The sequence below is a fragment of the Crinia signifera genome, chromosome 1 (assembly GCF_055691185.1).
Source record: "Crinia signifera chromosome 1, ASM5569118v1, whole genome shotgun sequence".
NCBI lineage: Eukaryota > Metazoa > Chordata > Amphibia > Anura > Myobatrachidae > Crinia > Crinia signifera.
Window position 1 is genome coordinate 2,908,955 of NC_139217.1, and position 22,247 is coordinate 2,931,201.

The 22,247-nt window shown below is 53.8% G+C and overlaps 1 protein-coding gene across 8 annotated transcripts in view; it reads left to right on the forward strand.

Annotated features, from left to right (window-relative positions):
- Window positions 1–22,247, forward strand: part of DCTN1 (dynactin subunit 1) — a 260,744-nt gene that overhangs the window by 170,622 nt on the left and 67,875 nt on the right. For 6 of the 8 annotated variants that reach the window (XM_083165769.1, XM_083166198.1, XM_083166948.1 and 3 more), the window contains 8 exons: window positions 6,926–6,946; window positions 14,184–14,366; window positions 14,483–14,680; window positions 14,853–15,057; window positions 17,524–17,602; window positions 17,684–17,843; window positions 17,952–18,056; window positions 22,019–22,210. In XM_083165769.1, the coding sequence (XP_083021895.1) occupies window positions 6,926–6,946; window positions 14,184–14,366; window positions 14,483–14,680; window positions 14,853–15,057; window positions 17,524–17,602; window positions 17,684–17,843; window positions 17,952–18,056; window positions 22,019–22,210 (1,143 nt within the window). The remainder of the gene's footprint in view (window positions 1–6,925; window positions 6,947–14,183; window positions 14,367–14,482; window positions 14,681–14,852; window positions 15,058–17,523; window positions 17,603–17,683; window positions 17,844–17,951; window positions 18,057–22,018; window positions 22,211–22,247) is intronic. The other 2 variants (XM_083167931.1, XM_083168001.1) reach the window with 1 other exon arrangement.

Below are 22,247 nucleotides of genomic sequence, written 5' to 3' on the forward strand. Positions count from 1 at the left end.
CTGTACAGTTATACAGGCACTGATTACCTGTCCTGTGCCATCCTGAGTCACTGTCCTGTGTGATTACATGCCAGCGCCTCAATCCCCCCGCTGTACAGTTATACAGGCACAGATGTGGTGTCCTGTGCTATCCTGAGTCACTGTCCAGTGTAATTACATGCAAACGCCTCGTTCCCCCGCTGTACAGTTATACAGGCACAGATGTGGTGTCCTGTGCCATCCTGAGTCACTGTCCTGTGTGATTACATGCCAGCGCCTCGTTCCCCCCGCTGTACAGTTATACAGGCACAGATGTAGTGTCCTGTGCCATCCTGAGTCACTGTCCTGTGTCATTACATGCCAGCGCCTCGTTCCCCCGCTGTACAGTTATACAGGCACAGATGAGGTGTCCTGTGCCATCCTGAGTCACTGTCCTGTGTGATTACATGCCAGCTGCTCGTTCCCCTGCTGTACAGTTATACAGGCACAGATTACCTGTCCTGTGCCATCCTGAGTCACTGTCCTGTGTGATTACATGCCAGCCCCCCAATCCCCCGCTGTACAGTGATACAGGCACAGATGTGGTGTCCTGTGCCATCCTGAGTCACTGTCCTGTGTGATTACATGCTGCACACAGACACTGGTACAGCCTGTAAGGGGGATACACACGGTATATCACTGCCTGTAATGCTGCACACAGACACTGGTACATCCTGTAAGGGGGATACACGGTATATCACTACCTGTAATGCTGCACACAGACACTGGTACAGCCTGTAAGGGGGATACACGGTATATTACTGCCTGTAATGCTGCACACAGACACTGGTACAGCCTGTAAGGGGGATACACGGTATATCACTGCCTGTAATGCTGCACACAGACACTGGTACAGCCTGTAAGGGGGATACACGGTATATCAGTGAGTAATGCTGCACACAGACACTGGTACAGCCTGTAAGGGGGATACACGGTATATCACTGCCTGTAATGCTGCACACAGACACTGGTACAGCCTGGAAGGGGGATACACGGTATATCACTGCCTGTAATGCTGCACACAGACATTGGTACAGCCTGTAAGGGGGATACACGGTATATTACTGCCTGTAATGCTGCACACAGACACTGGTACAGCCTGTAAGGGGGATACACGGTATATCACTGCCTGTAATGCTGCACACAGACACTAGTACAGCCTGTAAGGGGGATACACGGTATATCACTGCCTGTAATGCTGCACACAGACACTGGTACAGCCTGTAAGGGGGATACATAGTATATCACTGCCTGTAATGCTGCACACAGACACTGGTACAGCCTGTAAGGAGGATACACACGGTATATTACTGCCTGTAATGCTGCACACAGACACTGGTACAGCCTGTAAGGGGGATACACGGTATATCACTGCCTGTAATGCTGCACACAGACACTGGTACAGCCTGTAAGGAGGATACACACGGTATATTACTGCCTGTAATGCTGCACACAGACACTGGTACAGCCTGTAAGGGGGATACACGGTATATCACTGCCTGTAATGCTGCACACAGACACTGGTACAGCCTGTAAGGGGGATACATGGTATATTACTGCCTGTAATGCTGCACACAGACACTGGTACCGCCTGTAAGGGGGATACACGGTATATCACTGCCTGTAATGCTGCACACAGACACTGGTACAGCCTGTAAGGAGGATACACACGGTATATTACTGCCTGTAATGCTGCACACAGACACTGATACAGCCTGTAAGGGGGATACACGGTATATCACTGCCTGTAATGCTGCACACATACACTGGTACAGCCTGTAAGGAGGATACACGGTATATCACTGCCTGTAATGCTGCACACAGACACTGGTACAGCCTGTAAGGGGGATACACGGTATATTACTGCCTGTAATGCTGCATACAGACACTGGTACAGCCTGTAAGGGGGATACACGGTATATCACTGCCTGTAATGCTGCACACAGACACTGGTACAGCCTGTAAGGGGGATACACGGTATATCACTGCCTGTAATGCTGCACAGACACTGGTACAGCCTGTAAGGGGGATACGCAGTATATCACTGCCTGTAATGCTGCACAGACACTGGTACAGCCTGTAAGGGGGATACGCAGTATATCACTGCCTGTAATGCTGCACACAGACACTGGTACAGCCTGTAAGGGGGATACACACGGTATATCACTACCTGTAATGCTGCACACAGACACTGGTACAGCCTGTAAGGGGGATACACAGTATATCACTGCTTGTAATGCTGCACACAGATACTGGTACAGCCTGTAAGGGGGATACACGGTATATTACTGCCTGTAATGCTGCACACAGACACTGGTACAGCCTGTAAGGGGGATACACGGTATATCACTGCCTGTAATGCTGCACACAGACACTGGTACAGCCTGTAAGGGGGATACACGGTATATCACTGCCTGTAATGCTGCACACAGACACTGGTACAGCCTGTAAGGGGGATACACGGTATATCACTGCCTGTAATGCTGCACACAGACACTGGTACCGCCTGTAAGGGGGATACATGGTATATCACTGCCTGTAATGCTGCACACAGACACTGGTACAGCCTGTAAGGGGGATACACGGTATATCACTGCCTGTAATGCTGCACACAGACACTGGTACAGCCTGTAAGGGGGATACACGGTATATAACTGCCTGTAATGCTGCACACAGACACTGGTACAGCCTGTAAGGGGGATACACGGTATATCACTGCCTGTAATGCTGCACACAGACACTGGTACAGCCTGGAAGGGGGATACACGGTATATCACTGCCTGTAATGCTGCACACAGACACTGGTACCGCCTGTAAGGGGGATACATGGTATATCACTGCCTGTAATGCTGCACACAGACACTGGTACAGCCTGTAAGGGGGATACACGGTATATCACTGCCTGTAATGCTGCACACAGACACTGGTACAGCCTGTGAGGGGGATACACGGTATATCACTGCCTGTAATGCTGCACACAGACACTGGTACCGCCTGTAAGGGGGATACATGGTATATCACTGCCTGTAATGCTGCACACAGACACTGGTACAGCCTGTAAGGGGGATACACGGTATATCACTGCCTGTAATGCTGCACACAGACACTGGTACAGCCTGTAAGGGGGATACACGGTATATAACTGCCTGTAATGCTGCACACAGACACTGGTACAGCCTGTAAGGGGGATACACGGTATATCACTGCCTGTAATGCTGCACACAGACACTGGTACAGACTGTAAGGGGGATACACGGTATATCACTGCCTGTAATGCTGCACACAGACACTGGTACAGACTGTAAGGGGGATACACGGTATATCACTGCCTGTAATGCTGCACAGACTCTGGTACAGCCTGTAAGGGGGATACATGGTATATCACTGCCTGTAATGCTGCACACAGACACTGGTACAGCCTGTAAGGGGGATACACGGTATATCACTGCCTGTAATGCTGCACACAGACACTGGTACAGCCTGTAAGGGGGATACACGGTATATCACTGCCTGTAATGCTGCACACAGACACTGGTACAGCCTGTAAGGGGGATACACGGTATATCACTGCCTGTTATGCTGCACACAGACATTGGTACAGCCTGTAAGGGGGATACACGGTATATTACTGCCTGTAATGCTGCACACAGACACTGGTACAGCCTGTAAGGGGGATACACGGTATATCACTGCCTGTAATGCTGCACACAGACACTGGTACAGCCTGTAAGGAGGATACACGGTATATCACTGCCTGTAATGCTGCACACAGACACTGGTACAACCTGTAAGGGGGATACACGGTCTCTCAGTGAGTAATGCTGCACACAGACACTGGTACATCCTGTAAGGGGGATACACGGTATATCACTGCCTGTAATGCTGCACACAGACATTGGTACAGCCTGTAAGGGGGATACACGGTATATTACTGCCTGTAATGCTGCACACAGACACTGGTACAGCCTGTAAGGGGGATACACGGTATATCACTGCCTGTAATGCTGCACACAGACACTGGTACAGCCTGTAAGGAGGATACACGGTATATCACTGCCTGTAATGCTGCACACAGACACTGGTACAGCCTGTAAGGGGGATACACAGTCTCTCAGTGACTAATGCTGCACACAGACACTGGTACCGCCTGTAAGGGGGATACACAGTATATCACTGCCTGTAATGCTGCACACAGACACTAGTACCGCCTGTAAGGGGGATACACGGTCTCAGTGACTAATGCTGCACACAGACACTGGTACAGCCTGTAAGGGGGATACATGGTATATCACTGCCTGTAATGCTGCACACAGACACTGGTACAGCCTGTAAGGGGGATACACGGTATATCACTGCCTGTAATGCTGCACACAGACACTGGTACATCCTGTAAGGGGGATACACGGTATATCACTGCCTGTAATGCTGCACACAGACACTGGTACAGCCTGTAAGGGGGATACGCGGTATATCACTGCCTGTAATGCTGCACACAGACACTGGTACATCCTGTAAGGGAGATACACGGTATATCACTGCCTGTAATGCTGCACACAGACACTGGTACAGCCTGTAAGGGGGATACACAGTATATCACTTCCTGTAATGCTGCACACAGACACTGGTACCGCCTGTAAGGGGGATACACAGTATATCACTGCCTGTAATGCTGCACACAGACACTGGTACAGCCTGTAAGGGGGATACACAGTATATCACTGCCTGTAATGCTGCACACAGACACTGGTACATCCTGTAAGGGGGATACACGGTCTCTCAGTGACTAATGCTGCACACAGACACTGGTACAGCCTGTAAGGGGGATACACGGTATATCACTGCCTGTAATGCTGCACACAGACACTGGTACAGCCTGTAAGGGGGAAACTCGGTATATCACTGCCTGTAATGCTGCACACAGACACTGGTACAGCCTGTAAGGGGGATACACGGTATATCACTGCCTGTAATACTGCACACAGACACTGGTACAGCCTGTAAGGGGGAAACACTGTCTCAGTGACTTATGCTGCACACAGACACTGTTACCGCCTGTAAGGGGGATACACGGTCTCTCAGTGACTAATGCTGCACACAGACACTGGTACAGCCTGTAAGGGGGATACACGGTATATCACTGCCTGTAGTGCTGCACACAGACACTGGTACAGCCTGTAAGGGGGATACACGGTATATCACTGCCTGTAGTGCTGCACACAGACACTGGTACAGACTGTAAGGAGGATACACGGTATATCACTGCCTGTAATGCTGCACACAGACACTGGTACAGCCTGTAAGGAGGATACACGGTATATCACTGCCTGTAATGCTGCACACAGACACTGGTACAGACTGTAAGGAGGATACACGGTATATCACTGCCTGTAATGCTGCACACAGACACTGGTACAGCCTGTAAGGGGGATACATGGTATATCACTGCCTGTAATGCTGCACACAGACTCTGGTACAGCCTGTAAGGGGGATACACGGTATATCACTGCCTGTAGTGCTGCACACAGACACTGGTACAGACTGTAAGGAGGATACACGGTATATCACTGCCTGTAATGCTGCACACAGACACTGGTACAGCCTGTAAGGGGGATACACGGTATATCACTGCCTGTAATGCTGCACACAGACACTGGTACAGCCTGTAAGGGGGATACACGGTATATCACTGCCTGTAGTGCTGCACACAGACACTGGTACAGACTGTAAGGAGGATACACGGTATATCACTGCCTGTAATGCTGCACACAGACACTGGTACAGCCTGTAAGGGGGATACATGGTATATCACTGCCTGTAATGCTGCACACAGACACTGGTACAGCCTGTAAGGGGGATACACGGTATATCACTGCCTGTAGTGCTGCACACAGACACTGGTACAGCCTGTAAGGGGGATACACGGTATATCACTGCCTGTAATGCTGCACACAGACACTGGTACAGCCTGTAAGGGGGATACACGGTATATCACTGCCTGTAATGCTGCACACAGACACTAGTACAGCCTGTAAGGGGGATACACGGTATATCACTGCCTGTAATGCTGCACACAGACACTAGTACAGCCTGTAAGGGGGATACATGGTCTCAGTGAGTAATGCTGCACACAGACACTGGTACAGCCTGTAAGGGGAATACACGGTCTCTCAGTGAGTAATGCTGCACACAGACACTGGTACAGCCTGTAAGGGGAATACACGGTCTCTCAGTGAGTAATGCTGCACACAGACACTGGTACAGCCTGTAAGGGGGATACATGGTATATCACTGCCTGTAATGCTGCACACAGACACTGGTACAGCCTGTAAGGGGGATACACGGTATATCACTGCCTGTAGTGCTGCACACAGACACTGGTACAGCCTGTAAGGGGGATACACGGTATATTGCTGCACACAGACACTGGTACAGCCTGTAAGGGGGATACATGGTATATCACTGCCTGTAATGCTGCACACAGACACTGGTACATCCTGTAAGGGAGATACACGGTATATCACTGCCTGTAATGCTGCACACAGACACTGGTACAGCCTGTAAGGAGGATACACGGTATATCACTGCCTGTAATGCTGCACACAGACACTGGTACAGCCTGTAAGGGGGATACACGGTCTCTCAGTGAGTAATGCTGCACACAGACACTGGTACAGCCTGTAAGGGGGAAACACTGTCTCAGTGACTAATGCTGCACACAGACGCTGCTAGGACCTGTGCTGTCCATACATCAGACTAGTGAAATGAATGTACAGGTGTGTTGTCTGCATTGTCGTCCCACCCAGACCTTTCTTGTATGTTTCCACTAACCTTCTTGCTGTCTTCTTTCCCCCTGCTTGCTGCTGGTGCTTCTGCTGTCTGTCTGTCTCTTCCCGCGGCTGCTGTACAGATCACCACCCGTCGCACCAAGGTGAGGGCACATAACAACATGCCAGCAGCGGTGGCAGTATTGTGTACATGTTGGCATCTGTCACTCTCTGTCTGTGTGTGATGCAGAGACCTCTGGGAGTGTAGAACCACAGGAGAATGGTGCATTGTAGAGGTGATCTGTGTCCGGCGTCAGTCAGGGCTGATGGCCCCGGTACGGAGCAGACCCTGGTGAGCTCGCTGTAAGCAGGTGATAGAGGTGTAATCCCATGCAGAGTATAGGTGAGGGGGATATATATATATCTATCTCATCATACATGTATGTGGGCTGCTCGGGTAGGGAATAGTTCCCCACGTGTGAGGCCACCTAACAATTTGCTATCCCATATAATCTTTTGTGCGCTATTACAATATAGAATAAATCATTAGCAGTCAGTGCATGTCCTCCCTTATATTGTTCTGTGTGATAGGATTTACTTCTGTGTGACTTGGGACGTTGCGGCTAATGTCATATGCAACTATAGTCTGATTGTAGACAATACCTCATTCCCGCATCTGGTAACCCCTGACCTCTGATTCCCTGGGTCTGTGATTGGTGGTGAACATGCAAAGCATGGCAGTGATGTCACAGGAGTGCTCGGACTCCCAGCCAATCAGTGATGGTGTGTGACAATGACTGTGATTTGGTATAACCCCACTGGTAAGAAACCAGTACCTGTGCCTTACCCCTACTGTGATATTGTAGTGGGGATGCAGTTAAAATCCCGGCGTTCAGAATCCCGACGCCGGAATCCCGACCGCCGAAATCCTGACACATTCTCCCTCCGTGGGTGTCCACGACACCCCTAGAGGGAGAATAAATTAGTGTGCCGAGCGTAGCAAGGCACCGGGAACGCTGCGTGGCGAGCGCAGCGAGCCCGCAAGGGGGGGCGATCCACGTCCCCCCCCCCCCCCTTGTCGGCATTTCGGCTGTCGGGATTCCGGCGTCGGGATTCTGAACGCCGGGATCCCGACCGCCGGGATTCAGTACTGAATCCTTGTAGTGTTATGTATTATTAGTTACATGTTCCTAATGAGCGAGTCATTCCCCTGGTTACAGGTGTCCGTCCTTCTGTATGGTGACATCTGGCTTTAAATTAAGAAATAATATAATTGTTACTTAGAGTGATCATAGGAAATCAGGCAGCCACTGTATGTATGTCCTGTATAATGCTGTAACACATCGCACGTACAGGTAAGTGGCAGGAACACAGCAGAGGCTTCCTCACCTGCTCGTGCCCGTATTCTGCTCTCCCCTTCCCAGAGGACAGGCGTATATACCGCACACCAGAGGCCTGAGCAGCACGTTAGGTGCCGGACCTGCATGTTCCCGTATTCTGCTCTCCCCTTCCCAGAGGACAGGTGTATATACCGCACACCAGAGGCCTGAGCAGCACGTTAGGTGCCGGACCTGTACGTTCCCGTATACTGCTCTCCCCTTCCCAGAGGACAGGCGTATATACCGCACACCAGAGGCCTGAGCAGCACGTTAGGTGCCGGACCTGCACGTTTCTGTATTCTGCTCTCCCCTTCCCAGAGGACAGGTGTATATACTGCACACCAGAGGCCTGAGCAGCGCGTTAGGTGCCGGTCCTGCACGTTCCTGTATTCTGCTCTCCCCTTCCCAGAGGACAGGCTTATATACCGCACACCAGAGGCCTGAGCAGCACGTTAGGGATCCGGACCTGCTCGTTCCTGTATTCTGCTCTCCCCTTCCCAGAGGACAGGTGTATATACCGCACACCAGAGGCCTGAGCAGCACGTTAGGTGCCGGACCTGCACGTTCCCGTATTCTGCTCTCCCCTTTCCAGAGGACAGGTGTATATACCGCACACCAGAGGCCTGAGCAGCACGTTAGGTGCCGGACCTGCATGTTCCCGTATTCTGCTCTCCCCTTCCCAGAGGACAGGTGTATATACCGCACACCAGAGGCCTGAGCAGCACGTTAGGTGCCGGACCTGCACGTTCCTGTATTCTGCTCTCCCCTTCCCAGAGGACAGGCTTATATACCGCACACCAGAGGCCTGAGCAGCACGTTAGGGATCCGGACCTGCTCGTTCCTGTATTCTGCTCTCCCCTTCCCAGAGGACAGGTGTATATACCGCACACCAGAGGCCTGAGCAGCACGTTAGGTGCCGGACCTGCATGTTCCCGTATTCTGCTCTCCCCTTCCCAGAGGACAGGTGTATATACCGCACACCAGAGGCCTGAGCAGCACGTTAGGTGCCGGACCTGCATGTTCCCGTATTCTGCTCTCCCCTTCCCAGAGGACAGGTGTATATACCGCACACCAGAGGCCTGAGCAGCACGTTAGGTGCCGGACCTGTACGTTCCCGTATACTGCTCTCCCCTTCCCAGAGGACAGGCGTATATACCGCACACCAGAGGCCTGAGCAGCACGTTAGGTGCCGGACCTGCACGTTCCTGTGTTCTGCTCTCCCCTTCCCAGAGGACAGGTGTATATACCGCACACCAGAGGCCTGAGCAGCACGTTAGGTGCCGGACCTGTATGTTCCCGTATTCTGCTCTCCCCTTCCCAGAGGACAGGCTTATATACCGCACACCAGAGGCCTGAGCAGCACGTTAGGGATCCGGACCTGCTCGTTCCTGTATTCTGCTCTCCCCTTCCCAGAGGACAGGTGTATATACCGCACACCAGAGGCCTGAGCAGCACGTTAGGTGCCGGACCTGCACGTTCCCGTATTCTGCTCTCCCCTTTCCAGAGGACAGGTGTATATACCGCACACCAGAGGCCTGAGCAGCACGTTAGGTGCCGGACCTGCATGTTCCCGTATTCTGCTCTCCCCTTCCCAGAGGACAGGTGTATATACCGCACACCAGAGGCCTGAGCAGCACGTTAGGTGCCGGACCTGTACGTTCCCGTATTCTGCTCTCCCCTTCCCAGAGGACAGGTGTATATACCGCACACCAGAGGCCTGAGCAGCGCGTTAGGTGCCGGACCTGTATGTTCCCGTATTCTGCTCTCCCCTTCCCAGAGGACAGGTGTATATACCGCACACCAGAGGCCTGAGCAGCACGTTAGGTGCCGGACCTGCACGTTCCCGTATTCTGCTCTCCCCTTCCCAGAGGACAGGTGTATATACCGCACACCAGAGGCCTGAGCAGCATGTTAGGTGCCGGACCTGCTCGTTCCCGTATTCTGCTCTCCCCTTCCCAGAGGACAGGTGTATATACCGCACACCAGAGGCCTGAGCAGCACGTTAGGTGCCGGACCTGCTCGTTCCCGTATTCTGCTCTCCCCTTCCCAGAGGACAGGTGTATATACCGCACACCAGAGGCCTGAGCAGCACGTTAGGCGCCGGACCTGTACGTTCCCGTATACTGCTCTCCCCTTCCCAGAGGACAGGTGTATATACCGCACTCCAGAGGCCTGAGCAGCACGTTAGGTGCCGGACCTGCACGTTCCCGTATTCTGCTCTCCCCTTCCCAGAGGACAGGCGTATATACCGCACACCAGAGGCCTGAGCAGCACGTTAGGCGCCGGACCTGTACGTTCCCGTATACTGCTCTCCCCTTCCCAGAGGACAGGTGTATATACCGCACACCAGAGGCCTGAGCAGCACGTTAGGTGCCGGACCTGCATGTTCCCGTATTCTGCTCTCCCCTTCCCAGAGGACAGGTCTATATTCCGCACACCAGAGGCCTGAGCAGCACGTTAGGTGCCGGACCTGCATGTTCCCGTATTCTGCTCTCCCCTTCCCAGAGGACAGGTGTATATACTGCACACCAGAGGCCTGAGCAGCACGTTAGGTGCCGGACCTGCACGTTCCCGTATTCTGCTCTCCCCTTCCCAGAGGACAGGTGTACAGTATATACCGCACACCAGAGGCCTGAGCAGCACGTTAGGTGCCGGACCTGCATGTTCCCGTATTCTGCTCTCCCCTTCCCAGAGGACAGGCGTATATACCGCACACCAGAGGCCTGAGCAGCACGTTAGGTGCCGGACCTGCACGTTCCCGTATTCTGCTCTCCCCTTCCCAGAGGACAGGTGTATATACCGCACACCAGAGGCCTGAGCAGCACGTTAGGTGCCGGACCTGCATGTTCCCGTATTCTGCTCTCCCCTTCCCAGAGGACAGGTGTATATACCGCACACCAGAGGCCTGAGCAGCACGTTAGGTGCCGGACCTGCATGTTCCCGTATTCTGCTCTCCCCTTCCCAGAGGACAGGTGTATATACCGCACCCCAGAGGCCTGAGCAGCACGTTAGGTGCCGGACCTGTACGTTCCTGTATTCTGCTCTCCCCTTCCCAGAGGACAGGTGTATATACCGCACACCAGAGGCCTGAGCAGCACGTTAGGTGCCGGACCTGTATGTTCCTGTATTCTGCTCTCCCCTTCCCAGAGGACAGGTGTATATACCGCACACCAGAGGCCTGAGCAGCACGTTAGGTGCCGGACCTGCACGTTCCCGTATTCTGCTCTCCCCTTCCCAGAGGACAGGTGTATATACCGCACACCAGAGGCCTGAGCAGCACGTTAGGTGCCGGACCTGCTCGTTCCTGTATTCTGCTCTCCCCTTCCCAGAGGACAGGTGTATATACCGCACACCAGAGGCCTGAGCAGCACGTTAGGTGCCGGACCTGCACGTTCCCGTATTCTGCTCTCCCCTTCCCAGAGGACAGGCGTATATACCGCACACCAGAGGCCTGAGCAGCACGTTAGGTGCCGGACCTGCATGTTCCCGTATTCTGCTCTCCCCTTCCCAGAGGACAGGTGTATATACCGCACACCAGAGGCCTGAGCAGCACGTTAGGTGCCGGACCTGCATGTTCCCGTATTCTGCTCTCCCCTTCCCAGAGGACAGGCATATATTCCGCACACCAGAGGCCTGAGCAGCACGTTAGGTGCCGGACCTGCATGTTCCTGTATTCTGCTCTCCCCTTCCCAGAGGACAGGCGTATATACCGCACACCAGAGGCCTGAGCAGCACGTTAGGTGCCGGACCTGCATGTTCCCGTATTCTGCTCTCCCCTTCCCAGAGGACAGGCGTATATACCGCACACCAGAGGCCTGAGCAGCACGTTAGGTGCCGGTCCTGTATGTTCCTGTATTCTGCTCTCCCCTTCCCAGAGGACAGGTCTATATTCCGCACACCAGAGGCCTGAGCAGCACGTTAGGTGCCGGACCTGCATGTTCCCGTATTCTGCTCTCCCCTTCCCAGAGGACAGGTGTATATACCGCACACCAGAGGCCTGAGCACCGCGTTAGGTGCCTGACCTGTACGTTCCTGTATTCTGCTCTCCCCTTCCCAGAGGACAGGCGTATATACCGCACACCAGAGGCCTGAGCAGCGCGTTAGGTGCCGGACCTGCATGTTCCCGTATTCTGCTCTCCCCTTCCCAGAGGACAGGTGTATATACCGCACACCAGAGGCCTGAGCAGCGCGTTAGGTGCCGGACCTGCATGTTCCCGTATTCTGCTCTCCCCTTCCCAGAGGACAGGTGTATATACCGCACACCAGAGGCCTGAGCAGCACGTTAGGTGCCGGACCTGCATGTTCCCGTATTCTGCTCTCCCCTTCCCAGAGGACAGGTGTATATACCGCACACCAGAGGCCTGAGCAGCACGTTAGGTGCCGGACCTGCACGTTCCTGTATTCTGCTCTCCCCTTCCCAGAGGACAGGTGTATATACCGCACACCAGAGGCCTGAGCAGCACGTTAGGTGCCGGACCTGCACGTTCCTGTATTCTGCTCTCCCCTTCCCAGAGGACAGGTGTATATACCGCACACCAGAGGCCTGAGCAGCACGTTAGGTGCCGGACCTGCACGTTTCCGTATTCTGCTCTCCCCTTCCCAGAGGACAGGTGTATATATCGCACACCAGAGGCCTGAGCAGCACGTTAGGTACCGGACCTGCACGTTCCCGTATTCTGCTCTCCCCTTCCCAGAGGACAGGTGTATATACCGCACACCAGAGGCCTGAGCAGCACGTTAGGTGCCGGACCTGCATGTTCCCGTATTCTGCTCTCCCCTTCCCAGAGGACAGGCGTATATTCCGCACACCAGAGGCCTGAGCAGCACGTTAGGTGCCGGACCTGCATGTTCCCGTATTCTGCTCTCCCCTTCCCAGAGGACAGGTGTATATATCGCACACCAGAGGCCTGAGCAGCACGTTAGGTGCCGGACCTGCATGTTCCCGTATTCTGCTCTCCCCTTCCCAGAGGACAGGTGTATATACCGCACACCAGAGGCCTGAGCAGCACGTTAGGTGCCGGACCTGCATGTTCCCGTATTCTGCTCTCCCCTTCCCAGAGGACAGGTGTATATACCGCACACCAGAGGCCTGAGCAGCACGTTAGGTGCCGGACCTGCACGTTCCCGTATTCTGCTCTCCCCTTCCCAGAGGACAGGTGTATATACCGCACACCAGAGGCCTGAGCAGCACGTTAGGTGCCGGACCTGCACGTGCCCGTATTCTGCTCTCCCCTTCCCAGAGGACAGGTGTATATACCGCACACCAGAGGCCTGAGCAGCACGTTAGGTGCCGGACCTGCATGTTCCCGTATTCTGCTCTCCCCTTCCCAGAGGACAGGTGTATATACCGCACACCAGAGGCCTGAGCAGCACGTTAGGTGCCGGACCTGCACGTTCCTGTATTCTGCTCTCCCCTTCCCAGAGGACAGGTGTATATACCGCACACCAGAGGCCTGAGCAGCACGTTAGGTGCCGGACCTGCACGTTCCCGTATTCTGCTCTCCCCTTCCCAGAGGACAGGTGTATATACCGCACACCAGAGGCCTGAGCAGCAAGTTAGGTGCCGGATAGTTACATTAGGTGGTGTTATACATTTGTGTGCATGGAAGCGGACATTGTGCACTGCAGGTTTTCCTCTTCCTCAGGCCAATGCTGTACGCAGGATCAGCCTTACTGTCCCTGTATACAACCCCCGCACTTCCCGTACACCGCATGCTTAGGAATGTCCTGTTGTACCCTCTGTGGAGACCAGGTCACTGTGCTGTTACGTGCCTCACGCAATGGTTACTGGTGCCCACAATTCCCCCCGCTTCCAGGGATTTCCCAACATCATCTACACTACCAGTAATAGTGCAGCGTGCAGTTATAATGTGCTAAAGGCTGACATACTGACTAGCACAGTGCAATCTCTGATGGGCAAGATGAGCCAGCCTTGCTGTAGTGTATGGGAGGAGCTCCTGGCCTCTGGAGTAGATGTGACCTGTGCTATGAGGGTATGTACTAATGTGTCTCTCGCTTGCAGCCCACTCGTCCGTCAAGTTCCGCAGCCTCCAGTGGCACGGCGGGGGCCTCTGGGTCTGCATCTGCGTCATGTGGGGAGATCAGCAGCAGCGAACCCAGCACTCCAGCTCAGACCCCGCTGGCAGCGCCCATGATTCCTTCGACCTCGCCAGTGGCCCCGATGCCCGCCTTAGGGTCCACAAAGGTAAGTCAGCTTTGTCAGCAAAGCTACATTTCTCTACTGCCCGCTGTGTACCTATGTGTTCTGCCAGTCGCAGAGCCGGAACACTCTGCCTACTAATGCCTGTGCTTGTCCTGCAGGAGGAGGAGAACCTGCGGGCTCAGGTCAAAGATCTGGAGGAGAAGCTGGAGACTCTGAAGATGAAGCGGGCGGAGGACAAGACCAAGCTGAAGGAGCTGGAGAAATCCAAGCTGCAGCTGGAGCAGTTGCAGGAGTGGAAGAGCAAGATCCAGGAGCAGCAGACGGACCTCCAGCGCCAGCTTAAGGAAGCCAAGAAGGTGGGTGATGGAGGCTAGTGAGTATCACATCAGTGTCCCTGAGCCAGCCAGACCTTTGTATGGTCATCTGAGTGGTGCAAGTGGTCAGTGAGAATGTAATGCTGAACGTGGGAATGAGTTATGTGATACATGGTGGGATTGCTGGCGGCTGCCATTGTCAATGTTCCTGCAGGAAGCCAAGGACGCGCTCGAGTCTCAAGAGCGTTATATGGAGGAGATGGCTGACACCGCGGATGCTATTGAGATGGCCACTCTGGACAAGGAGATGGCTGAAGAGAGAGCAGAGTCCTTGCAGCAAGAAATGGAGACGCTGAAGGAGAAGGTGGAAGAGCTGACTATGGATCTGGAGATCCTGAAACATGAGATTGAAGAGAAAGGTAAGCAGCAGCACACACTAATAGAAGATGGACTGGGTGGGTGAACTGCATGATGGGACACAAGCAACTTATAGATGCTAGGTGCATTGTGATAGAGGGTGAGGCCTGTGGCAGGACAGATGCTAAATGGTGTGGCATTGTGTAATAAATAACTTGTGACGGTTGGGAGGGTAAGGGGGGTGCGGGGCGGTTGGGAGGGTAAGGGGGGTGCGGGCGGCTGGGAGTGTAGGGGGGGTGCAGTGCGGCTGGGAGTGTAGGGGGGGTGCAGGGCGGCTGGGAGTGTAGGGGCGGTGCAGGGCGGCTGGGAGTGTAGGGGCGGTGCAGGGCGGCTGGGAGTGTAGGGGCGGTGCAGGGCGGCTGGGAGTGTAGGGGCGGTGCAGGGCGGCTGGGAGTGTGAGGGGGGTGCAGGGCGGTTGGGAGTGTGAGGGGGGTGCAGGGCGGTTGGGAGTGTGAGGGGGGTGCAGGGCGGTTGGGAGTGTGAGGGGGGTGCAGGGCGGTTGGATGTGTGAGGGGGGTGCAGGGCGGTTGGGAGTGTGAGGGGGGTGCAGGGCGGTTGGGAGTGTGAGGGGGGTGCAGGGCGGTTGGGAGTGTGAGGGGGGGTGCAGGGCGGTTGGGAGTGTGAGGGGGGGTGCAGGGCGGCTGGGAGTGTAGGGGGGGGGTGCAGGGCGGCTGGGAGTGTAGGGGGGGGGGTGCAGTGCGGCTGGGAGTGTAGGGGGGTGGGGTGCAGGGCGGCTGGGAGTGTAAGGGGGGGGTGCAGGGCGGCTGGGAGTGTAAGGGGGGGTGCAGGGCGGCTGGGAGTGTAGGGGGGGGTGCAGGGAGGCTGGGAGTGTAGGGGGGGGGTGCAGGGAGGCTGGGAGTGTAGGGGGGGGGTGCAGGGAGGCTGGGAGTGTAGGGGGGGGGGGGTGCAGGGAGGCTGGGAGTGTAGGGGGGGGTGCAGGGAGGCTGGGAGTGTAGGGGGGGGGTGCTGGGAGTGTAGGGGGGGTGCAGGGCGGTTGGGAGTGTAGGGGGGGTGCAGGGTGGTTGGCCATATGAGAACAATATAGAGACCGATCTGTGAGGCAGGAAGTGGTGGGAGCAATGTAGAGATGATTGGACCATGATGGCTATGATTATAGAGGCTGGAGTATTACGAGGTTGAGAAGGAGGCATGTAGAAGGGGGATGAGATTATATGACTGGGCATGCAGCAGACTGGTGGCCCGTGTGGGGGAGGTATGTAGGGATGGGTGGTCTGTGCTGCCTGGTGCAGGTGTGTAAGATGGGCGGACCATGTGGTAATGTGGAGGTAGGTGGCCTGTGTGGTGCAGGTATGTAAGAGTTACGGACCATGTGGTAATGTGGAGGTAGGTAGCCCGTGTGGTGCAGGTGTGTAAGATGGGCAGACCATGTGGTAATGTGGAGGTAGGTGGCCCGTGTGGTGCAGGTATGTAAGATGGACGGACCATGTGGTAACGTGGAGGTAGGTGGCCCGTGTGGTGCAGGTATGTAAGATGGAGGGACCATGTGATAACGTGGAGGTAGGTGGCCTTTGTGGTGCAGGTATGTAAGATGGACGGACTATGTGATAATGTGGAGGTAGGTGGCCCGTGTGGTGCAGGTATGTAAGATGGACGGACCATGTGGTAACGTGGAGGTAGGTGGCCTGTGTGGTGCAGGTATATAAGATGGAGGGACCATGTGATAACGTGGAGGTAGGTGGCCTTTGTGGTGCAGGTATATAAGATGGAGGGACCATGTGATAACGTGGAGGTAGGTGGCCTTTGTGGTGCAGGTATGTAAGATGGACGGACCATGTGATAATGTGGAGGTAGGTGGCCTGTGTGGGGGAGGTATGTAGGATGGTTGGACCATGTGGTAACGTGGAGGTAGGTGGCCCGTGTGGTGCAGGTATATAAGATGGACGGACCATGTGGTAATGTGGAGGTAGTTGGCCCGTGTGGTGCAGGTATGTAAGATGGACGGACCATGTGATAATGTGGAGGTAGGTGGCCCGTGTGGTGCAGGTATGTAAGATGGACGGACCATGTGATAATGTGGAGGTAGGTGGTCTGTGTGGGGTAGTTATGTAAGATGGTTGGACCATGTGGTAATGTGGAGGTAGGTGGCCTGTGTGGTGCAGTTATGTAAGATGGACGGACCATGTGATAATGTGGAGGTAGGTGGTCCGTGTGGTGCAGGTATGTAAGATGGACGGACCATGTGATAATGTGGAGGTAGGTGGTCTGTGTGGGGGAGGTATGTAAGATGGTTGGACCATGTGGTAATGTGGAGGTAGGTGGCCTGTGTGGTGCAGGTATGTAAGAGGGATGGACCATGTGGTAATGTGGAGGTAGGTGGCCCGTGTGTCAGGACGTCGGTGACGGTTATTACCCTTGCAGAGGGATATGAATTCAGTACAACTGCTCCCCAGGTGTGTCTGTGCCATCCGCTGTCCTCACCTCCATCTGCTTCTGTTCCCCACATACAGGCTCAGATGGGGCAGCCTCCAGCTATCAGGTGAAGCAGCTGGAGGAACAAAATGGTAGACTGAAGGAGGCCCTGGTCAGGTAAGTGCCCCGCCCTGCGTATAATAGTGTGACTGCTCTGTGTACTGCAGGAGGGTTACACCCTGTGCTCTCCTCTCCTAGGATGCGCGACCTCTCTGCCTCAGAAAAGCAGGAACATGTACGGGTACAGAAGCAGCTGGAGAAGAAAAACGCAGAGCTGGACAACTTGAGGCAGCAGAAGGAAAAGCTGCAGGAGGAAGCTTCTGTGATTGAGAAGACCGTGGATGAGCTGAAGGACCAGGTGACCATGATGTTCCTCCAGGGCTTAGCTCTGTACTATTACTGTGACAGGAGCCTTTCCCATGTACACTGCCATACCTGTACATACATTGTACTTTCCTGTGTACAGGTGGATGCTGCCCTCGGTGCGGAGGAGATGGTGGAGACCCTCACCGAGAGGAACCTGGACCTAGAGGAGAAAGTCAGAGAACTGCGTGAGACAGTCACTGACTTGGTATGAGGACCACAGACAGCCCCATTTATTAACAACCTATCCCGTCATATAATATGTCCTCTCGTTCACTGTCCACTTTTGAGGTTGGTTTGGGATATTAGGTCACTGTGTCTAGGTCAACCGCTATTGGTCGACAATGTAAAAGGTAGGCATGGAAATGGTTAACACAGGATTTTTACTTTTTTCTTTGTCGACATGGACCCACACTTAGTGTAACGTGTACCCTTGTATGACTCGTCCACCCAACGTGTGTAGCGGTCTTCTGTGGTTGCTCATTCCCTGGCCACTGAGTGTATCGGTGTGCTCCTTCCCTGACCACTGAGTGTAGAGGTCTTCTGTGTCCGCTCATTCCCTTGCCACTGAGGGTAGAAGTCTTCTGTGTCTGCTCATTCCCTGACCACTGAGGGTAGAGGTCTTCTGTGTCTGCTTATTCCCTGACCACTGATGATAGAAGTCTTCTGTGTCCGCTCATTCCCTTGCCACTGAGGGTAGAAGTCTTCTGTGTCTGCTCATTCCCTGACCACTAAGTGTAGAGGTCTTCTGTGTCTGCTCATTCCCTGACCACTGAGTGTAGAGGTCTTCTGCGTCTGCTCATTCCCTGACCACTGAGTATAGAGGTCTTCTGTGTCCGCTCATTCCCTGACCACTGAGTGTAGAGGTCTTCTGTGTCCGCTCATTCCATGACCACTGAGTGTAGAGGTCTTCTGCGTCTGCTCATTCCCTGACCACTGAGTGTAGAGGTCTTCTGTGTCCGCTCATTCCCTGACCACTGAGTGTAGAGGTCTTCTGTGTCTGCTCATTCCCTGACCACTGAGTGTAGAGGTCTTCTGTGTCCGCTCATTCCCTGACCACTGAGTATAGAGGTCTTCTGTGTCCGCTCATTCCCTGACCACTGAGTGTAGAGGTCTTCTGTGTCTGCTCATTCCCTGACCACTGAGTGTAGAGGTCTTCTGTGTCCGCTCGTTCCCTGACCACTGAGTGTAGAGGTCTTCTGCGTCTGCTCATTCCCTGACCACTGAGTGTAGAGGTCTTCTGTGGCGAGATGAAGATGGAGACCTCATCTGTCAGCATGACTCTAACACGGACTGGGAGGATGAACAGGATGAGCAGGAACAGGGGGAACCTGTAGATGCTGATGAGGAGGACGCTTCAGCCATGGAGGACACCCTGTCATGCGTTGATTTGGCGGCCTTAGTCACTGCGGTAAAACAGGCCCCTAGTTTCAAACACCCTAAGCGGACAAGTGTGAAGGCTTGGGGAAAAAAAAATCCTCTCTGAGGCTTGGGAGGTACCAAATAAGAAGTTTACACTACCTTGACATTTTGCTTCCCTAAGGAGGATAGTCTGCTGGGAATCGTATCCTAAGGTAGACGCACATGTCGCTAAGCTAGTGAGATCCTCTACGCTGCCCATACCAACTGCGTCCCTCAAAGACCCAGCAGACCGGAAGTTGGAAAACTTCCTAAAACTCATTTACACCACTGCAGGTGCGGTAGCTAGGCCTGCCCTGTCTTCAGCCTGGGTGGCTAAGGCCATGCTGGAATGTGCAACTACTCTAGCGGCTGACTTTCGAGGGCATACCTGCAGAAAACCTGTTGCCTATCATTGAGATGGTACATCAGGCCGCACTGTACTTAGGAGAGGCAGCACTTGATACCGCCACCGTAACCTCCCGTGTGTCCGCTTCAGCTGTTGCAGCATGGAGGTCCTTGAGGCTGTGCTCTTGGAAGGCTGACACTGACTCTAAGAACACCTTCTACCCCTTTTAGACATACTACCCTGGAATTACCCGGCATTTTGACTGCTGGGTCATTTTCCCGGGTGCAGCATGCACCCTTTCACACTTACAGCAGGGAATTACCGGGTGAAGCAGTTCTACCCAGTCATTTGCTAAAAAACCCAGGTTTTTCTTATGTCTGAAAGGGTTAACCCAAGTCGTAAATCCCAGGTCCTCAGCCCAGGTATAAAGAAGGGTTGGAGACCCGTGTTTTAACACCCAGATTGACCCTTTCAGATGTGCGTTCATGTGCAAAAACCTGGGATTTTGGAGTATGTCTGTAAGGAGCAGAAGAAGTGCTACCCTTTTGAGGGTTTCCTCTTGTTTGGGTCCGAACTGGATAAAATTGTGGCTGCTTCAAAGGCTGCTTTCCTAACATCTGCTCCTACACCATGTCCCAGTGTTGCCTTCCAGTACTTTCACTTCCAGGGCAGGGGTAGGGGACATTCTTTTTCAAGAACCCAGCCCCAAGCTGCCAAGTCCGCCAAGGGTCAACGTCCCTGGGCCACCAGGCGCCCTGACTCTAAGCCAGAGGACAAACCCTCCGCATGACCGCTCCGGCCTCCACCTGGGGCATCCTAAGGCAGGAGGCCGCCTGATTGGGTTTTCAGACATCTGGTTGGAATCCACAACAGACACATGGGTTCAGTATGTCTTCCAAGGCTACTCCCTAACCTTTCGGTGTTGTCCACCAAACGCGTTCTTTTCCACAAGTTCTCCCATAGACTAAGGAAAGTTCAGTGCTCTGGAGCAATCCGTCCAGAAGCTCCTGCAGTCCGGCGTCATAGTACCTGTCCCTTTGGCTCAATAGGGCTTGGGATTCTACGCCAGCTTCTTTCTGGTCCGGAAGTGGTCATACCGTCCCATTCTCAACTTAAAATGACAACAAGTTTGTGTTCTGAATGGAGACATTGCGATCCATAGTCTTGGCCTTACAACCAGGAGACTCTATGGCATCCCTGGACATCCAGGATGCATACCTACATATCCCCATCAGACCAGAACATCAACGGTTTATGCGGTTTGCACACAAGACCATCCTTTTCAGTTTCAGGCTCTGCCCTACGGCCTGTTTACCACCCATCGGGTGTTTACGAAGGTCATGGCTGTGATGGGCAGCAGTCTTTACAACCAGGGTGTTCGGATACTTCTGTATCTGGACAACCTGTTGGTTCTGGCATGAATGGTGTTCGCAATGGGTTTCTTTTGGGTGTTTTTCTCTTCCTACGCTCTTGTCTCCTGCCTTGTCTTGTTAAAAAACTGAATTGCCTGGAGGCGGGGTTAGAGGAGGGGAGGGGCCTGGTCTGCCTGGGAGGCAGAAGTTTAACCTCTTAGGTGCTGAAATGCTCTCCCACTCCACTACCCTGACGTCCTCAAAGAAAGGGGTGTGGTATAGGGGTCCGACGGTCATTATCCCGACGTCGGGATCCCGACTGGCCGGACCCAGACAGCATGGTTAGCGCAACTAAGCCTCTTGTGGGCTATTCTATTCTCCCTCTATGGGGGTCGTGGGAACCCAGCTGTCTGTGTGTTTTGACAGTCTGGATCCCGACGTCTGGTGAATGCCTGTCGGGATACCGACTGTCGGGTCCCTGTCCGGCACCCAAAGAAAGACATAAATCTTGTAATCTGCATCCAACCTCGCTCCTGTCCAACTAATTATTCTAGTATCTAATTCTGATTTCCGACAGTAGAAGATCACTCTTGGCAGAAGTTATATATCATCTGCTCATTCTGGGTATAGTGTTTGGGTGATCCTTTGATCAGGATGAATCCCTTTTCTTGTAGAATGTGGTCCGGGCTCTGAGGATGATTGGTCCTCTGTGAGGAGCATCGGTGACCAGTAGATGGATTACTTTAGTAATAATACCGGGGAATCTTGTATCTACAAATGTGACAGTAGTGGCTATCGGATCACTTGGTGCTCCTGTGAGATAAGGGGGCTTCTGCCGAGCAGCCGTCTACTTTCCCCAGCTCTTCGCCAACATAATTCCCCCCCCATGTGTGTAGAAGCGATTTCCAAGGTTCTTATGGTGCAAGCCTTTGCAGAATCGCCATCTATACGTTCTAGTGCCACTGCTCTGTATGGGGAGGGGTATCCAGATCTTACCTGCTCTTAGCAGTGAAGTAATTCGGGTATAAGTGTGTGTGCCTGTTCACCGTTCTTCTACCTATCCGCCTGCAGGAAGCCATCAATGAGATGAACGATGAGCTTCAGGAGAACTCCCGTGAGACCGAGCTTGAGTTGCGTGAGCAGCTTGACATGGCAGGTGCCCGGGTGCGGGAGGCGGAGAAACGCGTGGAAGCTGCTCAGGAGACGGTGGCCGATTACCAGCAGACCATCAAGAAGTACCGGGATCTGACTGCCCACCTCCAGGTGATGTACCCAACCATCAGCTCATTATAGACTCAGT